The sequence below is a fragment of the Pseudochaenichthys georgianus genome, chromosome 1 (assembly GCF_902827115.2).
Source record: "Pseudochaenichthys georgianus chromosome 1, fPseGeo1.2, whole genome shotgun sequence".
Classification (NCBI taxonomy): domain Eukaryota; kingdom Metazoa; phylum Chordata; class Actinopteri; order Perciformes; family Channichthyidae; genus Pseudochaenichthys; species Pseudochaenichthys georgianus.
This window is the reverse complement of record NC_047503.1, coordinates 39,765,583-39,785,289: the sequence shown is the minus strand read 5'-3', so window position 1 is coordinate 39,785,289 and position 19,707 is coordinate 39,765,583. Positions and strand designations below refer to the sequence as shown.

General features: G+C 44.2%; 1 protein-coding gene across 5 annotated transcripts in view; it reads right to left on the bottom strand.

Annotated features, from left to right (window-relative positions):
• Positions 1 to 19,707, bottom strand: part of lef1 (lymphoid enhancer-binding factor 1) — a 106,727-nt gene that overhangs the window by 25,451 nt on the left and 61,569 nt on the right. The window contains exons 5-7 of one of the 5 annotated variants that reach the window (XM_034087062.1): positions 18,669 to 18,860; positions 16,883 to 16,949; positions 15,612 to 15,739 (exon numbers count right to left, since the gene is read on the bottom strand). In XM_034087062.1, coding sequence (XP_033942953.1) covers positions 15,612 to 15,739; positions 16,883 to 16,949; positions 18,669 to 18,860 — 387 coding nt within the window. Of the gene's footprint in view, positions 1 to 15,611; positions 15,740 to 16,882; positions 16,950 to 18,668; positions 19,652 to 19,707 lie in introns of those variants that run through there. The other 4 variants (XM_071203579.1, XM_034087089.2, XM_034087137.1 and 1 more) reach the window with 4 other exon arrangements.

The following is a 19,707-nucleotide window of genomic DNA, read 5'->3' as shown; positions in this document are numbered from 1 at the left end:
ATTTAGCCATATTGCCAGGCCCTAATGTTGCATGTACAATGCCTATACATTCAGGTTTGAAATGTTTCTTTGCCAAATGAAAAAGTGTGGTATTTTTACACCATCAAAGCACTTTGTATAAGTTGATCAGCTCTGAGAGGTGGTGGCTCCTGCACTGTATTCGAAGAGAGTGTACATGTGTGTGTGCGTGCGTGTGTGAGTGTGATTAAGGAGTGGTGGGGGTTGGGATGCTGCTCTGGCAGAGCCCTGGGCGAACTGCAGGATGTTCACCTTGCGGCGGGGCACAGGGCTCATTATCACAGCAGGACCTGGTCACATCAAAGGACTGAGGAAAGGGCAAACATTCTGCTGAAGTGCCACTGTCAGCAGGACTGCGAGCGCACACGCAAATACATACACAAAAGGAAGACCGCACACACACTTGAGCCCCCACTAGGCATCTGCGCCACCACAAAAGAACATGGCTACCTCCATCACTTCCCCTGGATCTATTGAGACAGGTTAACTGAAAATCCCAAAACCTTAGATGACACCAGTCTTTGACAAATAGTGTCACTTCAGCATACAAAGCAAACAAACACATCTACCTGGTTTATCTGGACAGTGTCATCGTGTCTCACTGCGATACAATCGGATTCATAAAGCCTTTAGCTGCGTCCCTTATCTGATCAGGGCCAGTGTTAATCTCCCGGCCCTATGTTTCAAACCAGCTGTTAAAGCTGACCACAAGCAGAACATATTTGGAGCATGTTTTATGTTTCTTCCTGAATCAATCGTCATCCCTCTCCAGCAACTATTAATAGCCTCCCTGCTGCTGCATTAATACACTGCATGATTTATCATTAGAAGCCAGCGCTGGTCTGCTGAGTAGCAACATTCATGCCAGGCGGCACGGGGGTGCCAACATCCACATTCAACAACAACACTCAAAGGCCCTGAGAGATGTACACAAATAAAATCGCAGCACAAGCTAACTTTGTGTGGCGAGCACTACAACCTCTGCAGTCTGCACAATAACCAGAGACATGGAGAAAGAGGGAGAGAATATGCAGTGCAGAATGGAGGAAAAGTGCTGATGAGTTGCCTTATGCAGGAGCTTCATAGATCCGTCGAACAAGAGCGGATTTGCCTGCTACACCTAGATAGTGTTTCCCCCCCTCAGCTTTCGCCCAGGTATTCTGGGCATGAATGGCTGTCAGTTTGGATTTGGGAGCTCAGCGTTGAGTGGGAAAATAGAGTCTGGTGGGGGTCTTTGTGTGCCTCTACCTGTGGAGACGAGAGCAAGAGACAGTACTCTCTAAGCTGCAGCTAGCTCCGATCGCACATTACGCCTTACGGAAAGGAAGGGGTAAATATTAGCATTGCAAGCTAGCCAGGGAGAGCTGGACGAAGGAAGGCAGACAGGATGTCGAGGCGCTGCCGTGTTTTCGCGGGGAAGGTTTTCAATGGCACACACTTGGAAAATGTGGATGGGGAGGTGACTTGAATGAGAGCTGCTTCTGCCTGAGCTGTAGAGAGTATTGACCTAGTTTTCCTCAAGCAGACTGATGCACACCCACCGACACAACGTGCAAGAATACAAAGAATACAAATATTGATGGGTTAGTGAGCCAGTGCCATTGACGGCGTAACGGAAAAATAAAAAAAGTGTAAAGAAAAATGCCTGATGTTTGTGAAAATTCCTTGTGGAAGGGCTATAGGTTATGTAATGCTTTGAAAACGGCAGGTCACAGGAAGCCACATTGCCTCAGGTGGCCTCGTTGTGAACTTTTGACCCTGTAGTCACATGATCGAATGATTTGATGTGCATATTGACTGGATAATGTGCAATTTCATTTGTGTTTTACGACAGCTGTATTCGTCTCCCTGTATCGTCTGTGTTTTATCTGTTGTAACATTGTTCATGCTGCCCTCTTGGCCAGGTCGCTCTTGAAAAACTGATTTAAATCTCAATGGGACTTTTGACCTGATTAAATAAAGGATACAGTGGGGCAAAAAAGTATTTAGTCAGCCACCAATTGTTTAAGTTCTCCCACTTAAAAAGAGGAGAGAGGCCTGTAATTGTCATTAGGGATGCACGATAATTATCGGTCCGATAATAGGAATTATGACGTCATCCCGATAAACCCGATACAAGTATTAATAGCCCCGATAATATACAATATATTTTTTGGGTAAAAAAAAAGAAAAAAGTACTGCGGTGTGGGTGGATTGGGATGAGGGGCGCTTGTTTTTCACTCGGCTCCTCCCGTTTTGCCAGTACTGTGGTATTAGTGGTTTAGGAAGAGGGGAGTTCTTCACAAATCCAGCGCTCCCTAACTCATGCCTGGCTGTGACGTAAATGGTGTGCGGCCGTGATGCCAGGACAGTAAACAAACATGTCGTCGGTGGTATGGGACTATTTCAAAGTTTCAGAGTTGGAAAGTTTGCTTGCTATTTGTAACAAATGCAATGCAGAAGTTCCACGAGGAGGGAAAAAGGCAACGAGCTACAATACTTCCTACCTGATCAGTCACCTGAAACATCGCCATCGCTACGATGCTGTGTTAAAAGCGTACGAAGACGCCTGCGCTGCTAAACTAGCGGCAAATCCAAAGCCAGCTGCAAAGGCACCGGGGCTTTTACCTATCGACGAGGCTTTTGAAAAAGGCAAGAAGTTTGCCAGTTTTGCAACTCAAGGCATATGCTCGAACCGGAGCTGCCTGGACGCTGCAATCATGTTGCGCACTATCCATGCTGAGTGTGCTGACTTTTCGTACAATGTCCCACTGTCTGGCTGCCTGCATAAAGTCAAGTGCTCTGCGCAGTTGTGGCGAAATGTCGCTCCTCTGTTTTCATTTAAACAGCTCCTTATCTCCATTAGCGCAGCTAGCTAGCACCAGATGCTAACAACAACAATGCACGTAAGGTCTCTCTCTCGCTCGCTCGGGCCACACATACATACACACACCCTCCCGGTCCTCCAGATGGCCAGTCGGTGCCTGCCGGTGAGCGTGGAAGTGTGGTCTGCCACAAGCGGGCGGCAGGAGCGGAGCTGTCAGCATCAGCTTGTAGATGGTATTTTAAACTCGATGCGCTCTGAAACTACGGGGCGGCCAAGGAAAAAAAATACACATGCGTTAATCGTGTTAAAATAATTAGTGGCGTAATTTTTATTATCGGTCTTGAGAAGCAGGAAGTTATCGGTATCGGTTTCAAAAAACCAATATCGTGCATCCCTAATTGTCATCCTAGGTATACCTCAACTATGAGAAGAAAAAAAAAATCCAGAAAATCACATTGTCTGATTTTTAAAGAATTTATTTGCAAATTATGGTGGAAAATAAGTAGTTGGTCAATAACAAAAGTTCCTCAATACTTTGTTATATACCCTTTGTTGGCAATGACAGAGGTCAAACGTTTTCTGTAAGTCTTCACAAGGTTTTCACACACTGTTGCTGGTATGTTGGCCCATTCCTCCATGCAGATCTCCTCTAGAGCAGTGATGTTTTGGGGCTGTCGCTGGGCAACACGGACTTTCAACTCCCTCCAAAGATTTTCTATGGGGTTGAGATCTGGAGACTGGCTAGGCCACTCCAGGACCTTGAACTGCTTCTTACGAAGCCACTCCTTCGTTGCCCGGGCGGTGTGTTTGGAATCATTGTCATGCTGAAAGACCCAGCCACGTTTCATCTTCAATGCCCTTGCTGATGGAAGGAGGTTGTCACTCAAAACCTCACGATACATGGCCCCATTCGTTCTTTCCTTTACACGGATCAGTCGTCCTGGTCCCTTTGCAGACAAACAGCCCCAAAACATGATGTTTCCACCCCCATGTTTCACAGTAGGTATGGTGTTCTTTGGATGCAACTCAGCATTCTTTCTCCTCCAAACACGTCCAGTTGAGTTTTTACCAAAAAGTTCTATTTTGGTTTCATCTGACCATATGACATTCTCCCAATCCTCTTCTGGATCATCTAAATGCTCTCTAGCAAACTTCAGACGGGCCGGGACATGTACTGGCTTAAGCAGGGGGACACGTCTGGCACTGCAGGATTTGAGTCCCTGGCGGCGTAGTGTGTTACTGATGGTAGCCTTTGTTACTTTGGTCCCAGCTCTCTGCAGGTCATTGACTAGGTCCCCCCGTGTGGTTCTGGGATTTTTGCTCACCGTTCTTGTGATCATTTTGACCCCACGGGCTGAGATCTTGCGTGGAGCCCCAGATCGAGGGAGAGTATCAGTGGTCTTGCATGTCTTCCATTTTCTAATAATTGCTCCCACAGTTGATTTCTTCACACCAAGCTGCTTACCTATTGCAGATGCAGTCTTCCCAGCCTGGTGCAGGTCTACAATTGTGTTTCTGGTGTCCTTTGACAGCTCTTTGGTCTTGGCCATAGTGGAGTTTGGAGTGTGACTGTTTGAGGTTGTGGACAGGTGTCTTTTATACTGATAACGAGTTTAAACAGGTGCCATTAATACAGTTAACAAGTGGAGGACAGAGGAGGCTCTTAAAGAAGAAGTTACAGGTCTGTGAGAGCCAGAAATCTTGTTTGTTTGTCGGTGACCAAATACTTATTTTACCGAGGAATTTACCAATTAATTCATTAAAAATCCTACAATGTGATTTCCTGGATTCTTTCCCCCAATTCTGATTCTCATAGTTGAAGTGTACCTAGGATGAAAATTACAGGCCTCTCATTTTTTTAGGTGGGAGAACTTGCACAATTGGTGGCTGACTAAATACTTTTTTGCCCCACTGTATATACCAATGCTCCCTTTTTGCCAATGAAAGCTTTACACCTTTATCTTCTAAACGTATATCTTTTTAGATCAACACCCAGATTTTTCTTCATTAGGTTACAACCCATATATCTGTTTTGGTCCAGTGTATAATGAGGCAAGGATCAGGCCACAGTGCTAAGAGCATTCATGGCAGTGGATCACATTGCAAACCTTTCAGCTCCTTTACCTTATAGACTGTACAACAATACCAGCAGCCCACTGTTTGGGTGTGATTCCTCGTTTTAAGGGATTAAGTGGTAAAGACTACCAACAACTGCCTTTCAGCCTGGAATTAGTCATTAATCAAACCACACATTTCAGGGTTTCTTTCCAGCCGGCCGCACACGCCCCTGTTAAGATCTGAATGAAAAGCTATTCAAATCTGATCCCCTCCGAACAAATGGCTTTTCTCCGTCCCCACAGAAGCAGGGAACACTTGAAGAACCTCTCCAAGGATCTGAACGGTCACATGAAATCTCCACCCCATCAATTAGCTCTGTGGCAGGGTGTTTGTGGGCTATAATACAAACAAAACAATGACCATGTACAACATGGCAACCGACAACATCTGCTTATCCCTCGATACCTCTAAAGAAATGGTAATGGTGAATCTTTGGAGCACAAAAGGGGCTCCTTAGGCTCAGGGCATATGGTTACAGCAACATTACGAGGCACACTCGTGCACCTGACGCCACACAAACAGATTGATAAACCAAACAATGAATACGCTGAGGTTGTAATTCAGCCCTTAGCTGGATTTATACATAGTGGTCTGCTTAACTGTTTTAATATAATCTCATTGGTGTGTTAAGAAAGAAATGTAAGATTGAATGAGTTGAGCTGTTTTGGGATTGGGGCAATTGGTCAGATAAAACAACCAATCATTTGATATAACACTTAGCATTATAATTTGTAATTGATTGGAAATTCAACAGATCATTTGATAATTCCAAAACCTAATAAGCAGTTCATTTAGGAAAATACTAAAAGTAGTTTGCAGTACAGGGCAGTTAAAATGCCCGGAAATCTTAACTAATCAATCAGGCTAACCGATGTAATGAGGTTATTGATAGAGGTTACTACAGTCAACATGTGGTTGGTCTTTCCTTTAATTCAACATCGTTTGACAAGTTATCGTTACAGTGTTAATTAAACCATGTTCACACACATTATTGGTATCTCAAAAAGCAGAATTGAAGAAGTATAGCTTAAAGCAGTGATTCTCAAACTTTTTTCAATAATGTACCCCCTTTGAAAAAGAAATTCAGCCAAGTACCCCCTGATCAGCGCAACAAGTATTTGTTAGCGGAAAAAGCCTATATACTGTAAAGAGGTACAGTGCAGCGCTGCACCATCGGTGTCTGATTTATTAAAACAACAACCTTGTAACTGAGAAACACTTAAATGCTACATTTCAAATGTTTACAATCCATCACTAAATTCATGGCCAACCAATTTTAATATCAAGCAATAACACTAAGATGACATTAGTTGTATTGAACTGATCTTTTTAATAAGTTGTACAATGTAGTGAAACATGGGCGTGTGCTTCACTGACGATCTTTGTCATTCTGACAGGGAGGCAAACTGCAGCTATTACACTTCCTGTTTTGAAATATGTGTAACTCTAGTCTATTAATATAAAACCCACACTGCTCAAACTTCGTTACCTTTCCTAAAATTGGTATATTTATCTATTTTTTTTTTTCATTAACATAAAAATAAATCTCACATACCCCCTGCAGTACTCCAACGTACCCCTAGGGGTCCACGTACCCCCATTTGAGAACCACTGGCTTAAAGTACTAATATCTGTAGACAAAAGTAATCCTATTGTAATCCCATAGACAACCTGTTTTACCATTTTATTAAAAAAACAACAAGCAAGGCGAATTTGAGTGGTTTTGTGATCCCAGGTCAGCTAATCACTGTTGAACTTTTCAAATAAAAAGTCCACCTCTACCATTAAACTCTAGTATGGCTTCAGTAAAGAGTGTCAATGTTTCCAATGGGAGAAACAGAAATGTAGATTTGTGGTGTATGGCGTGTGTGTTGGGCACTTCCATTTCCCCCATATCAAAAGACAGATAAGGTGGGGGTGGATTGATTTGATGTTTTGATGCATCGTTTGATGACGGGCAACTCAAAGTGGAGGATGCCTCTGTGATGTCTCCATTGGAGGACATGAAAAGCGTCACCTGGCCCCAGAGCCGAGGGGCTATAGCTGCGAGTGGATTTAAGGGCTCCTGCTGAGCTGGACGGTGGCTCCATTGATGCCACATAATCCATTCAGCGTGACCTTTATATTTTTAGAGTCAGCTCCACTTCCCTGTCAGCCTGCCTTGTTAAAACTATCGCAGACATCAAGGTCCTGATCATCGACGTTCTGTTATTACGGGACGGTATATGTAATTTATTCGATGTATACATCCCACGAGAAAAAAATAAGTGCCTTCAATCACCGACCAAGCAGTCTGATGATCAAAAGAAAAACATGGAGCACAAGGCGAGCTCATCAGATGAACAAACACATTCTTGCTAGATATCTTTGTGGGTTTCATCATCCTGCATCAAGTGACTGCCGAGGAAAAAAACAAAGCCTTGTTCTCATCCCTCAGCTGTTACAACCGAGCGTAGAATAAAAGCCAAGGCAATCATATATTTCTAATTAAAGCAACAATAATGCAAAGCTTTCTTTTTCGTCTGCCCTCTACCGAACTTCCAATTAATTGTCTCTTATACCAACATGAAATCATCATAGACTTAAAATAAAAGTCATACGAATAAATAATCTCATAACGTACGCTGGGTGGTATTAGTCATGAGCATCGAACTCCTACCCTGTTCTAGATTTGCCTAAACTAGGAGAAAACATAATTGGGATAAATCTCCTCAGTAAGCCACATAACAAAAAAGCACAAGGGTGTAAATTGTTCCACTGCTGCGTGTTAAGACACTGAAACAGTTGCACAGATCAGACAACCTGCAGGGAAAGAGCAGCATTCAGCTCGGCTGTTTTCCTCTGTAACTTGGGGCCACTGAGTTTTTCTCCAGCCGTAGTAAATTGGGCGCCTGGGGCAGGAGCCTTGGCCGAGCTTGCATTTCGGAGCCGGCTGTGGAGGGCATGAGGGATAGAGATATGGCACTGGAGGGGGGACAGGGTGGCGGGTGGCGGGGGAGGACTGGAAGCACAGTGGAGGTGACATTACGCACATGTTTTAACACAAAAGAGAGCCGGCTAGTTAGCACACTAACTAGCAATCTCCATGGCAATCAGCACTCGTCCTCCTTTCTTTTCTCTCCGTCCGCCGCCTCATCATAAATATGGCTACATCTGCAAGTGTAATCAGTCCATTGTACTGTGATTTTCTGCTCTGCTGGACAGCAGCATGGCAGCCTGCTTTTCAGCACCTCTCCCCTCCTTTCCCTCAAGTGCCCCTGTCTGTTCCTGGCTTCTCCTCTGCTGGTGAGGCCGGTGTGTCTCACAGATTACAGAGCCCCGGTCGCTCAGGTAACAAGAGTCACTAATCTGGCTGGGGTTGAATTACACATAATTGCCTCGGCACCGTGATTGATTTCAGCCGTGGAAAGGAAAAGACGACGTCTCCCCCCACAAAAAAAAAACCCCACCTCCCTGCCTGCCTCTCTCCAGCGCTCACGAGCGGCAGCCAAGACTCTCCATCTAGTAGGAGGCAGGAGGCTTTGAAGAGATCAAAGCCAAGGCCGGGAGCAGTTGCGCGCCCTGGGAATACGGGAGAGAGGCTTTCTGCTCCTCAGCCCTATTTTCTAGCGTCATGTCGGATTGCAGCTGTATTGCATTTCGCCAGTTTTCTTAATGCTCTTGGTTTTGACTTTGACATCAGTGATCCCCCTCGGTTTCTTCAAAAACAAGAGGGGGAAGGAGAGAAAAAAGAGAGAAGGAGGGGGAGAAGGAAAAGAAAGAGAGGGGGGTAAAGAGATCTACAGACTGATTTTTATTTTCACAACTCCATAATTGCCCAGTTCAAAGGAGAGGAGGGGAGAATGTAGCATTTGTTTTCAATTGTGCAGCAGATATGAAAGGAGCGACTAACTTTTATGGGTTCCCCAAAAATTAAAGACAGGCTTTTTTCACAGTCAAAGAACAGCGTGTTTTTTTATAGCCGAGACCACACAAAATGAACTGATAGCAAAAGCCCTCCTCTTTGTCCTCCCACGGAGAGCTCAGTAGCTCTGACACAATGTGTGTGTGTGAGTGAATCTCCACCGTATACCCGTTTAGTGTATGTGTTGCAAATTGTTAGAAGAACAGAAAGCAGTCCAATGTTTAGCGCAAAAAAACAAAAAGGAGAAATGAAGAAAGATATATCCATCCATTCATTTAGCAGCTCTGCTAATAAAGCCTGGTGGCGAGAAGGCACCCTTTGTACTGTAACTATGCAGGCCCTATACCAAGCCTCCTACACTGGGGACCATTAATATTTCAGCGCTGTCAGATACACATTGCATGTGAGCCTCTTTAGCACTCACACCCACAGCAGCAACGAAATAATGAGCTTCTGAAAAATATGAAACGGCAAAGAGAAGGAGGGAGGGAAAGAGCGTGCCAGAGACTGACCAACTTCATACAAAACAGAGCAGCTATTGATCATAGCTGCGTTTCTTAGCCGGACAAAGTGAGGGCTGTCTGAGCTCCTCTGAAGTCTGGACACAGCCGGCGGGATTTGCACCCGTGTTTCACTCCTGTGGTCCTATTGTTCCTTCGTGCTGCAGTTAGCTGGAAGACTGCTCGCCTCTATAGACCTACGAGCTGTCAGGATGAGGTCAATAAAGCTATTTATCTTTTTACTCACTTTATGACTGTACCAGGGAACAGTGAGGTGCTGTGATCAGCTTTTAGGGACTTCTGTCAAGCGGTTTAAAGACTGACGGGTCAAGGAAATGCGTGCTGTAGGGGCCAATTAACTTCATTTTGTATGAAACAACCTACCAACCATAAAACTAGTTCGGAAAGCCAATAAAAAAAAGCACAACAACAACACTTACGTCAGTTGCGCAACAAATTGACACTCCACACATGCACACACCGCCCCCTTGTCTCCATTTCTGATCCACCCTTACAGGAAGTCCACACCCAGGCCAATCAAAGAGAATTGGGCATAGGGGACAACCTTGGCGGGGCCCTCCGCTGACCCTGGAGATCAGTGGCAGGCTGCTGGTGAGGAGTGAAGTCCTCCGAGCAGGTGTTGTCGTCCATAGAAAGCCTGACTGGCTGGCTCCAGGCTGCACCGCTTGATTGGTTAAGCTTCTCCCAATTCAGTGGGAGGATGGGGAGCGAAGAAAAGTGTCATCATGTACGAGTGCTTCGCTTTGAGAGGTAACACATGCCCAAAATAAACATCAACCGGGGTTAAGTGTGCGCCTGCATGTCACGCTCACGACCATGACACTCCATATTGCTTTTCTCACACGTTTTCAGCACTTTGGACATTCAATGACTTGATACATCGTATGTCATTTAGCTGGCGTATTAATCTAAAGCAACTTCCACTCAACACCATAGACATGGCTTCAGTAGTAATTTGGGGTTAAGTATCTTGCCATGGAAACCTAAACCGGTAGACAGTAGACACCCATTTACCCCCTGAGCCACTGCCGATGATCTATAGCTGGGTTTTATCTTCGTTTACCTTCGTGCCTTCTCTGCGTTTTTTATGTGATGTCAGTTTTATTTTAGAAGAATGACAATACTTCAAGAACACAAAACACTTTTTGTTTTGTTTCATCATCTTATTAAGAGTATAAACATATAGAAATAAAACTCTCTTTATGCTTAAATCAGTCAAGAACACTAAATCCACCATACACTTAAACCTGGATCGTCCTATTGCTGGTTCTCATCTTACACATCGATGCATATCTCCTGGTCCTGGTCGACAAATCAGTCCGCTGAGCTCCATTCAACAAGATGAAACACACTGATAAGGTGATTGCAACCACATGGCGTCATTAGCCCCGTGCATATGGAGTAACTGTGTCAACCAGCATCACCATGCAGCGGAGGACCATGAGAAACCTTGGCGTTAACGGCGCTTTTTATAAAACACCACGACCCAGCGGCACTACAAAGACTCCGAGACGCCAAGTGTTTCTTCTGTGTGAGGTCCCTGCTGCTGTCCTACACACACACACACACACACACACACACACACACACACACACACACACACACACACACACACACACACACACCACACACACACACACACACACACACCACACACACACACACACACACACACACACACACACACACACACACACACACACACACACACACACACACACACACACACACACACACACACACACACACACACACACACACACACACACACACACACACACACACACACACACAGGAGCTGCACAGCAGATGTCCTCAATGTTAGCGTAACTCTTTGATATGTACTGATTTGCTACATACAGCAATACATGAGGGAATAATGAGTCTGCTTCTGACAGTTACTATATGCTGCTTCATTTATTTGTAGATTAAAATATACATGTTTAGACCGAACGTAAAGAAAATTAGACTAAAGTGGGATGATCAATGGAGTCCAGCTCCTTAAAGACAAAATGCTACTTTCCACCCTATAGTGAGACCAAGAAAAGCTACACAAGGTGCCATCTTCAACGTTCAGTGTGGACATGGAAGGCTGCTGGTAACTGTAGTGTTCTCTTTAACAGGGATCTTCCACGGTAGTGCTGGGGGCATGAGCTGAGGACACACATGGCACTGAGGGACACCAGAGCGGTCCTACCAAATCCCGTTAGGTAAGCCTGGGTTAGTGATTCCACGCTGCGAGACACTGGTTAGCAGATCCGTCACGTTCCCACTACATCAAAGGAAAGTACAGCGCTGCACCCCCCTCCTTCTCGCCATGAGGATCTGCAATTGAAGGTCCAAAGGGAAAAAAGAGTGCACGGCAAAGGAGAGGGAGCTCTCCTAACTCTCCCCCTCGACAGGGCAGCAAAACTCGGCTTTAAGGAAGAAGAAATCAGCGATTCTATTCGTTCCTCAAGCTGTTGCTCAAGACCTCTCCAACACAGCAGGAGATCCCCAACACATCTTCACAGTCAGGTGAAAACCCTTGCACTGTATCTCCGCACTATCAACATTTCAGAACCACGAACACGCAGTGGTGTCTTTATCTCGTCAACCAGGCATTTATACGTTTATTCAAAGGGTTTTTGTAGGATGACATGAGCTCAGAGGTTGTAGCGTTTCTTTAAACCCATTGAAGTATAACAGGAGCTGGTGATTTTAACAAAAGTGGATGTTTGTGGGACAACAGCAAAAGATTCTGAGAATAGATTTCAGGGCATTTAAAATGTGGACTGTCTATCAAGAGCATGTGGATCTTTTCTTAGAAGCTGTCATTTTCTTTTTAAATCCTCACTTGAGTTCAAGAGGCTGCTGGACAACTTATTTAAAAGACAAAACCAAAACACACAGACAGAACTTGTCTTCCTCCACACATCAAACCTAGAGTGAGGACGTCCTCAATGCTTTGAAAATGTAATCAGTACCGTTAAGGAATATCAATCTGAATAAAACATGTTTACTTTCTCAATAGAACAGTCGCCAAAACACATAAGGCAGACAAAACTATTCTTCCCCTTTTTAAACACACACACACACACACACACACACACACACACACACACACACACACACACACACACACACACACACACACACACACACACACACACACACACACACACACACACACACACACACACACACACACACACACACACACACACACACACACACACACACACACACACACACACACACACACACACACACACACACACACACACACACACACACACACACTTTTAGCCCTATATTACTGATTACATGTTAAGTCTGACCATCAATGAAATAAATAAACACATTCCTCAAAAGTCCAAATGCTATGAACCAATACAAAAACCCTGATCAAGATATTGTCTGCTAATTTAACCAAATGTTCCAGAATAAAATAAATAAATGCAAACCAGACAATAACATTAAGCTACTCGGGCACAAGCATGTCAAATATACACCATGCTTTTTCTGCTTGTTGTAAAGAAGGATTCACCTCCCAAGTGGATCAACCCCCGAATACACACTTCACTCTCTGCTCAGGATACCCCACAGACTCCACATCCTAAAACAGCTATAGGTTTACGTAAACACGAGGGTATTCATAACCCACCGCTGCTTCTTTGAAGTGGTCAATGTGTATTAGCAACTGAACACCACGAGGCATCTTGACACCAAACTCTCTTGCGGTGGAGGCGACCCAACAGGCTGGAAGCCCCCGAAAATCTGCTGACAATCAGCTACTCCCAACAGCTCCATCATGACTGTACTGCATGTGCAGGAATGTCATGGTCAATGGAAATCAATCTAAACTACTGGGATTGGGGGCGGCGTTGGGGCTGGGGATGGAAGAGAATGAAAGGGAGAATGTGCCTTTGATCTCAGTGAAAACCGATCCCAGGCCTGCAGATACTGTGGCTGCGGTGGCCGGCAGCGAGCTGACATCAGTGAGAAAGCCAGAAGACTCATGTTCCGTGATCCCTACACCAAGCCCGGCTCTCTTTATTGGATAAGTGAGAGAAACGTATATAAAACTACTACCGTTTTATTGAAGACAGGGTAGGGGGGGGGGGGGGGGGGGGGGAATTGGGTGGGGGAAAAAAGCAGCCATGGTAAATGAAATGAAAGCGGGGCTTTAAAAGTTTTGGCAGCGACTACACTGCCTAACTGCCTGGCCTAATTCATCTGCAGTGAGGGGTAATTTCCTCTCCAACAGTCAGCTGGTCTCCATTCAGACCCTTCTTGCTTCTCGTGAATATGATGGATTGATGGATAAAAGTGACCAGAAAACGAGCCATAAAAAACGTCACACCCCTACTTCGTAAACCACTCGGAACAGAGCAAATCATGAGGTAATCACATTTTCTCTACAATGTCACCCACTTTCACCCTCTGCAACGCTGGCAGAGGGAAAAGCAATGCAATTTTAACATCATCCCGTGATAGAGTTGCGTGTGAATGAAGTTCCTTTACACGCAGCATGTGGCATCTGCCCCCGACAATCACATCTGCCTCCCAAAGCCGATTCTCATAATGACGCAGGGCTCATGTTACACGACTTTAGCCTGATGAAACTAACGTGTGTGCCCTGCGAGAAGCACAAACAACCCAGGGATTGTGTGAGTGTTTCCTGTACGGGGGCACCAAACCATGGCTAGACTGTGGCTGGTTGTCTTCCCCGAGTGTGATACAGAGACTCGGACAAAGCAGGATTAAAGTGGACAGCTGCTGGTGTGCCCTGCGTTTTTATGTCTGTCTTCAGAGGAGAAATTTGCAAACGGGACAGACACAGGAAGCCGCCAGTGAGAGACCTGCAGCTGGCCTGAAATGAATACCATTACAAGGACGATCTCACACACACACACACACACACACACACACACACACACACACACACACACACACACACACACACACACACACACACACACACACACACACACACACACACACACACACACACACACACACACACACACACACACACACACACACACACACACACACACACACACACACACACACACACACACACACACACACACACACACACACACACACACACACACACACACACACACACACACACACACACACACGGTGTTGCCTCCTCTGTCGTGCCGGGCTAATTACAGGGCTTTACTCGGGTCATGTAGACATGCAACACTTAAGATTTTAACAAGATGAGAAATACTGTATATCTCATGGTAATCTTCTGGAAAGTATGGCAGGCATTCAGTTTCCACTCGTCACATATGGTCGTCAAGGGGAAGGACGTCAACAATGGAAGAACGCAGGGGTAAATATTGTACAAGGGTAACAACAACACGGACATGATGGACATGGGAAGTGTTATTATGCCAGTTAAGAAATGCGGTCTTTAGATAATATAGAGCTTTGTTAAGTTAGAAATACTTTATCGAGAAGGAGGAGCAGCCGTACAGAGGTTTTTTACAGCTCTAAAAACTGCGTCAACAATTCAAACCACAATGTATTCAATTCACAGTGGAAAAATAAAGCCAGACAGCTTGAAAACATCAAACCTTTGAAATGTTTACTTTTTAAGTTACAAACAAAATCAACTATTAAAATAAGAGCCAGAAACAAGTTCACATTTTCAAGACCATATTGTTTCTCAAAGTGCTGATTTTGTAATGTAAGATTCTTAATAGAAATGACTAATTCCTTAATAGAAATGAATTCAATTTGTTTTTATCAATGAAAAAACCGATCCTAAGATGTTTTCAAACTGAGACAGCGTAGAAGAGTGTCTGGGCCGGAGCGCAACAAGTCGCTTTCCTTCCTGGGCCTCAGACATGTTCTGCTGATGTAACTTCACACGGATATTTGAGCTTAACTATGACAGAGTTCACAAACAACGCTTTTCACTTCACTTTATTTTTGTATCTGAAAGACGAAGAAAGCGCTTGAACTTCACTTTAACCTGAGCAAGTTCAACACGACTGTCCTCCTTGTTTTTACTTACCATCCCACAAGCGCGTGTTCATGAACAAAACAAATCTCGTGTTTCAGATCAGCACTTTTAGCATCACTTTTAGCATCGTTTAACATCGTAACAGGAAACATAAACCTTACCTTTAAACCACCCAATTAAAATAGCAATAATGATAGAATCAGCTTCGGAGTCATTTTTCTAGATATACATTCAAACTGATAAGCTAACATTTACATTTAGAGATATGGTACTGACCGTTCTGGCCATGGGCGGCGAGATGGAGCCATTGCTCATGTAGTTGTCGTTCATGCTGCTCATCATGATACTGTAGCCCGGGTAGCCCTGGTACTGATGGCCCTTATTGTACAGGTCTTGGAGTTTTGCTGACACAAACAAAAACAAGGATAAATAAGTTAAATTTACTGCGTGTTTTCAAAAGTCACATTTCTTAGTATTTATCAAAGCTCCATTTGCTTTAATAACATGAACTAATATTACATGTACTAAATACGCTACAGCTAATAAATCACGATACAGCTGAACAAAGTTCGGACGCTGTAATGATATCACTGCGGATCGCTTTAACCCGTGCCCCATTTCGCCTCGGCCTTTTGTTTGTGCCCTTTCTTCCCGTCTTGGAGAGGAGGGTCATATTATACAGAGGAACAATGGAGCCCCTCTGCGCCAATTAGCACCAATTAGAAGAACATACAGACTGTGTCAAAACAGGAGACGCCCCAACTGTTCCTCTACGCCTTTGACCCGAGAGGCAGAGCTTTGTAAAGCGAAGAGGCCTCAATGCAGCGCCACTCACCACTCAACCGAGCGCTGTGTATCAAGGCCTAAGGGTGGGGGGTTGGGAGTGTTTGTGGTATACTGCCTGATGGCTACATGGATCTTGTTGTGAAGAAAGCCAGTGTTTGGTTTGAGGGGATGCTATTGAGGGGTGAAAGGGGAACAAAGAGGAGGCACACTCCTCCTCAAAGCCTTAATGATGACCTGCAGCAGCGGGGTCAGACTACAATACCCAGAGAGCAAAGAGCCCCCGAGCGGCAGCAACGTGTTGCACTGAAGAGCTGATGCATGTGGGGGATTGGTTTATTCGGATAATTGCATAATAAGAAACACAAGATAGAAATGCGATTATGAATTATGTTCAATTCTAGACTTGTGCTATAATGATTGTTCTGAGAATTCAAACTTGAGATGTTTTCATTTAACTATCCTTTGGTTCTGCAGGCACCCTCATCTAGCAGGTAGGTAACAGGTAAGGTGAAGCATGTCCCGACTAGACTTGGATCAGAGATTATCTGTCCGAGAGCAGCAGGGATAGGGGCTCTGATAAGAAGAGCACCAACAGAGTAAGTGGGGAAAACGAGACTGACACTTTTTCACACTGTCCCCTAAAAACCTCCACTTCTCAAGCTGCGGTGAATTGTTCAGAAAATCTCAGGCTTTATTGCATGCTGGCTGTCAAATAAAACATGCTGATTTAACAAGCTCTCACTAAAGGCGGTGTCACTTACCTTCTTCCATGTGGTCTCTGTGTTTTTCGTGATATGAATCTTGCGACATTTGGGACTGTCTCATTCCCTGTAAAAAAGAATTAAACATTGAAATGATGGTGAATCAATTAGGAGGGCCTTCAGACGCAGCAACACACACAAACATGCTGATGCGGTCAGACACCCACAAACACTGCTGGGACAAATGCAGGAACACACACACTAGCATCTAGAGAGGTGATGGAGCAGCCTGCATCAAAGCTTCAATGGAACCACTTAATTAAGCTTCGTGTCCTTAAGGAGATTATAAATTGTTTTTCAATACCATAGGTCCACTCTCAAATTCATCTCTCAGTTTAAGCCTTCTTCTAAATTCAAATAAACGGAGTGTATTTGTGTTACAAATTAAAAGCCTCAGTGCAAAGTGAAATAAAATCAACCCATGAAAATAGAAGATGACGAAGAAGGGAAAAAAAAAAAATACCACGCTTTTCGCACATCAATTTTCTTTTTTTTCTCTCTTTCTGAATCAGAATTGGGAAGAGCTCTTTTAGGAGTTCAGTCCCCTCAGGATGGCTTCAAGCTGAGAGAGGAAACTTCACTGGATTCCTAATTAACATTCAGCCTCTGTCTCGTGCGTCTCGAGGACATTCGATGAGGAATATGTACAGTCTCGTTAGGATGTGCCCGAAATGTCATTAACACTGCGGTTAATCACAAATAGAGCCGTCTAACTTTGTGATGGGGAAGCTGCAGCCTGTATCCTGAGGATGGAGCCAGGCAGACTGATGCAGGAGAAAAGACACATTTTAACTGTGACGTGTGTCGACTACGCTGTCTTGAGGAAGCTTGTAAACTGGCTGATTGCATGTTGGGAATATAAGGTGTGAAATAAATAATTTTAGAAACATAAAAAAATTCATCATAAATAATAGTTCTATATGCATTAACACAATTGTTTTTACTGATTTGCCGGTATTGCCTCCTTTTTATATTATCAGTAAGGAAAGGCAACAACAAATTCAGATGTAAACATGTATCTTTTTTTCTTAACCCCAACGTATGCACAGATCATTCTTGGGAACCATTTAACAAACACGACAATAATGAAATAGCAGAATGTCATCCGGGTAAAAAAGGAAATACTGCCCTTTCATTTTGGTTTTATTTGACAAAGTGTGCCCATTAAAATAAATTATTAATATATGTTGTCTATATTAATAATGTGTTCTGGTTTGTACAACTGCTGAAGGTTACAGTGTTCCCCTGCAAACAACGTTCAGCTTGCATTGTCACAGGCAGCACAAAAGGCCTCAATTCTCACATCGTAACAAATCGTTTTGTTTTTCAAATTTCACTGCACATTAATGCCTGTAATGTTTCCAACAATATAATTATTGGGTATTTCAAATGTTACATGAGTAGGCTAAATGTGTGCAGACCAAGTATGTATCATCAAAGCTTTTGATTTAAAAAAGAAGTTATAAATGCACCTGAACTCAGCTTGTTGTGTTTTATATAAATACATATTTTGTATAACAATACTTGACATATATAAATCAAAGCAGGAGGAAGTAAATGCTAGGCCTTTGTTGTCAATTTGCCCTTTGAAGCAATCCCCATATTTTAATATATCACAGCTTTCAGACAAAGCCAGAGTACTGTTTAATAAAACAGTGCCAAAAGCTAAATGAAAGCCAGGTATTTGATTGATTAAAAACACTTTTCTCTCGAGGCTGTTTCCTCTCTGTTGGAGTTCAGAGTTGATGCCTCTCTTTCTCATCATTCAACACACTACATTACTCACATCGTGGCTGTTGCTGTTGGGGCTGCTCTCTGACTCGTTGACCAGAGATGACTTGATGTCTGCCAGGTCTCCCTCCTCCTCTGAGTGGCTGAGCTCGGCGAAGATCTGCTCCTTGTGCGGGTCTCCTTCGTCTTTGAACGCGATCATCTCGTCCGTGGCGCACAGCTCCGGGTCTCCGCTGCCGCCTGATAACTGTGGCATTTTGTATTTGTTTTTAACTCTGTTTCACCAAGAAAACTGAAAGCACAGCACTGTCCAAAACTACGGAGGAGAAAACTCCCACTAAAATCCCCCGAAACCGAGTCCCCGTCTTTAACCGGAGCGTAGACCGGCGAGTCAGTCGGAGAGGAAGCGGCGTGCAAACACGCTGCCGGTGTGTTTTCACTGGAGCAACAGGAGGAGTGTGTGGTTGTGTTTAAACTAAAAAACACAGAAACTCACACCCTAAACACTTGAGTTTTAAAGGCTCAGAAAGAGAGTCCGGTGCACGCCTCAATGTCATGAGGCAAAAATAAAAAAGGAAGACAAACCACGAGTTAAAATCTCATCACTAGTTTTTCAGTCAACACACACCAAACCGACGACGGATATGGTCCAGTAAAAATGAAAAGTGCATTTATAAAAGTGAGAAATATTTCCTCGGTGGTCCAATGCAGAAGATGTTTCGTCCTTGGAAAAATGTAAGGGAAAAAGTGAGCTAACAAAACCAAAACACCGTCTGGAGGTGAAAAGGTAAAGGATGGATGTGCAACTGGAAGAATTGTGACACTCAGATAAGACAACCAGCAACGCTGCACGCGGCTTCAAAATACATCCTCAACGCAGGAGGGATAAAAGGAGAAGTCATAAAACAATCAGAAAAGAAGTAGAGAAGGAAAACCGCCGTGGACCGACTTCCCACTGCTCCGCACTGCTTCCACAGTGTAATGTAAGCAGTGTGTGTGTATGTTGGTAATGTAGCCGTGCTCCCTCCTCCTCTCTCTTCAGTCATTGGGAGGAAGGAGAGATGAAAGGGAAGCCGAGGCTCTGATTGACACTC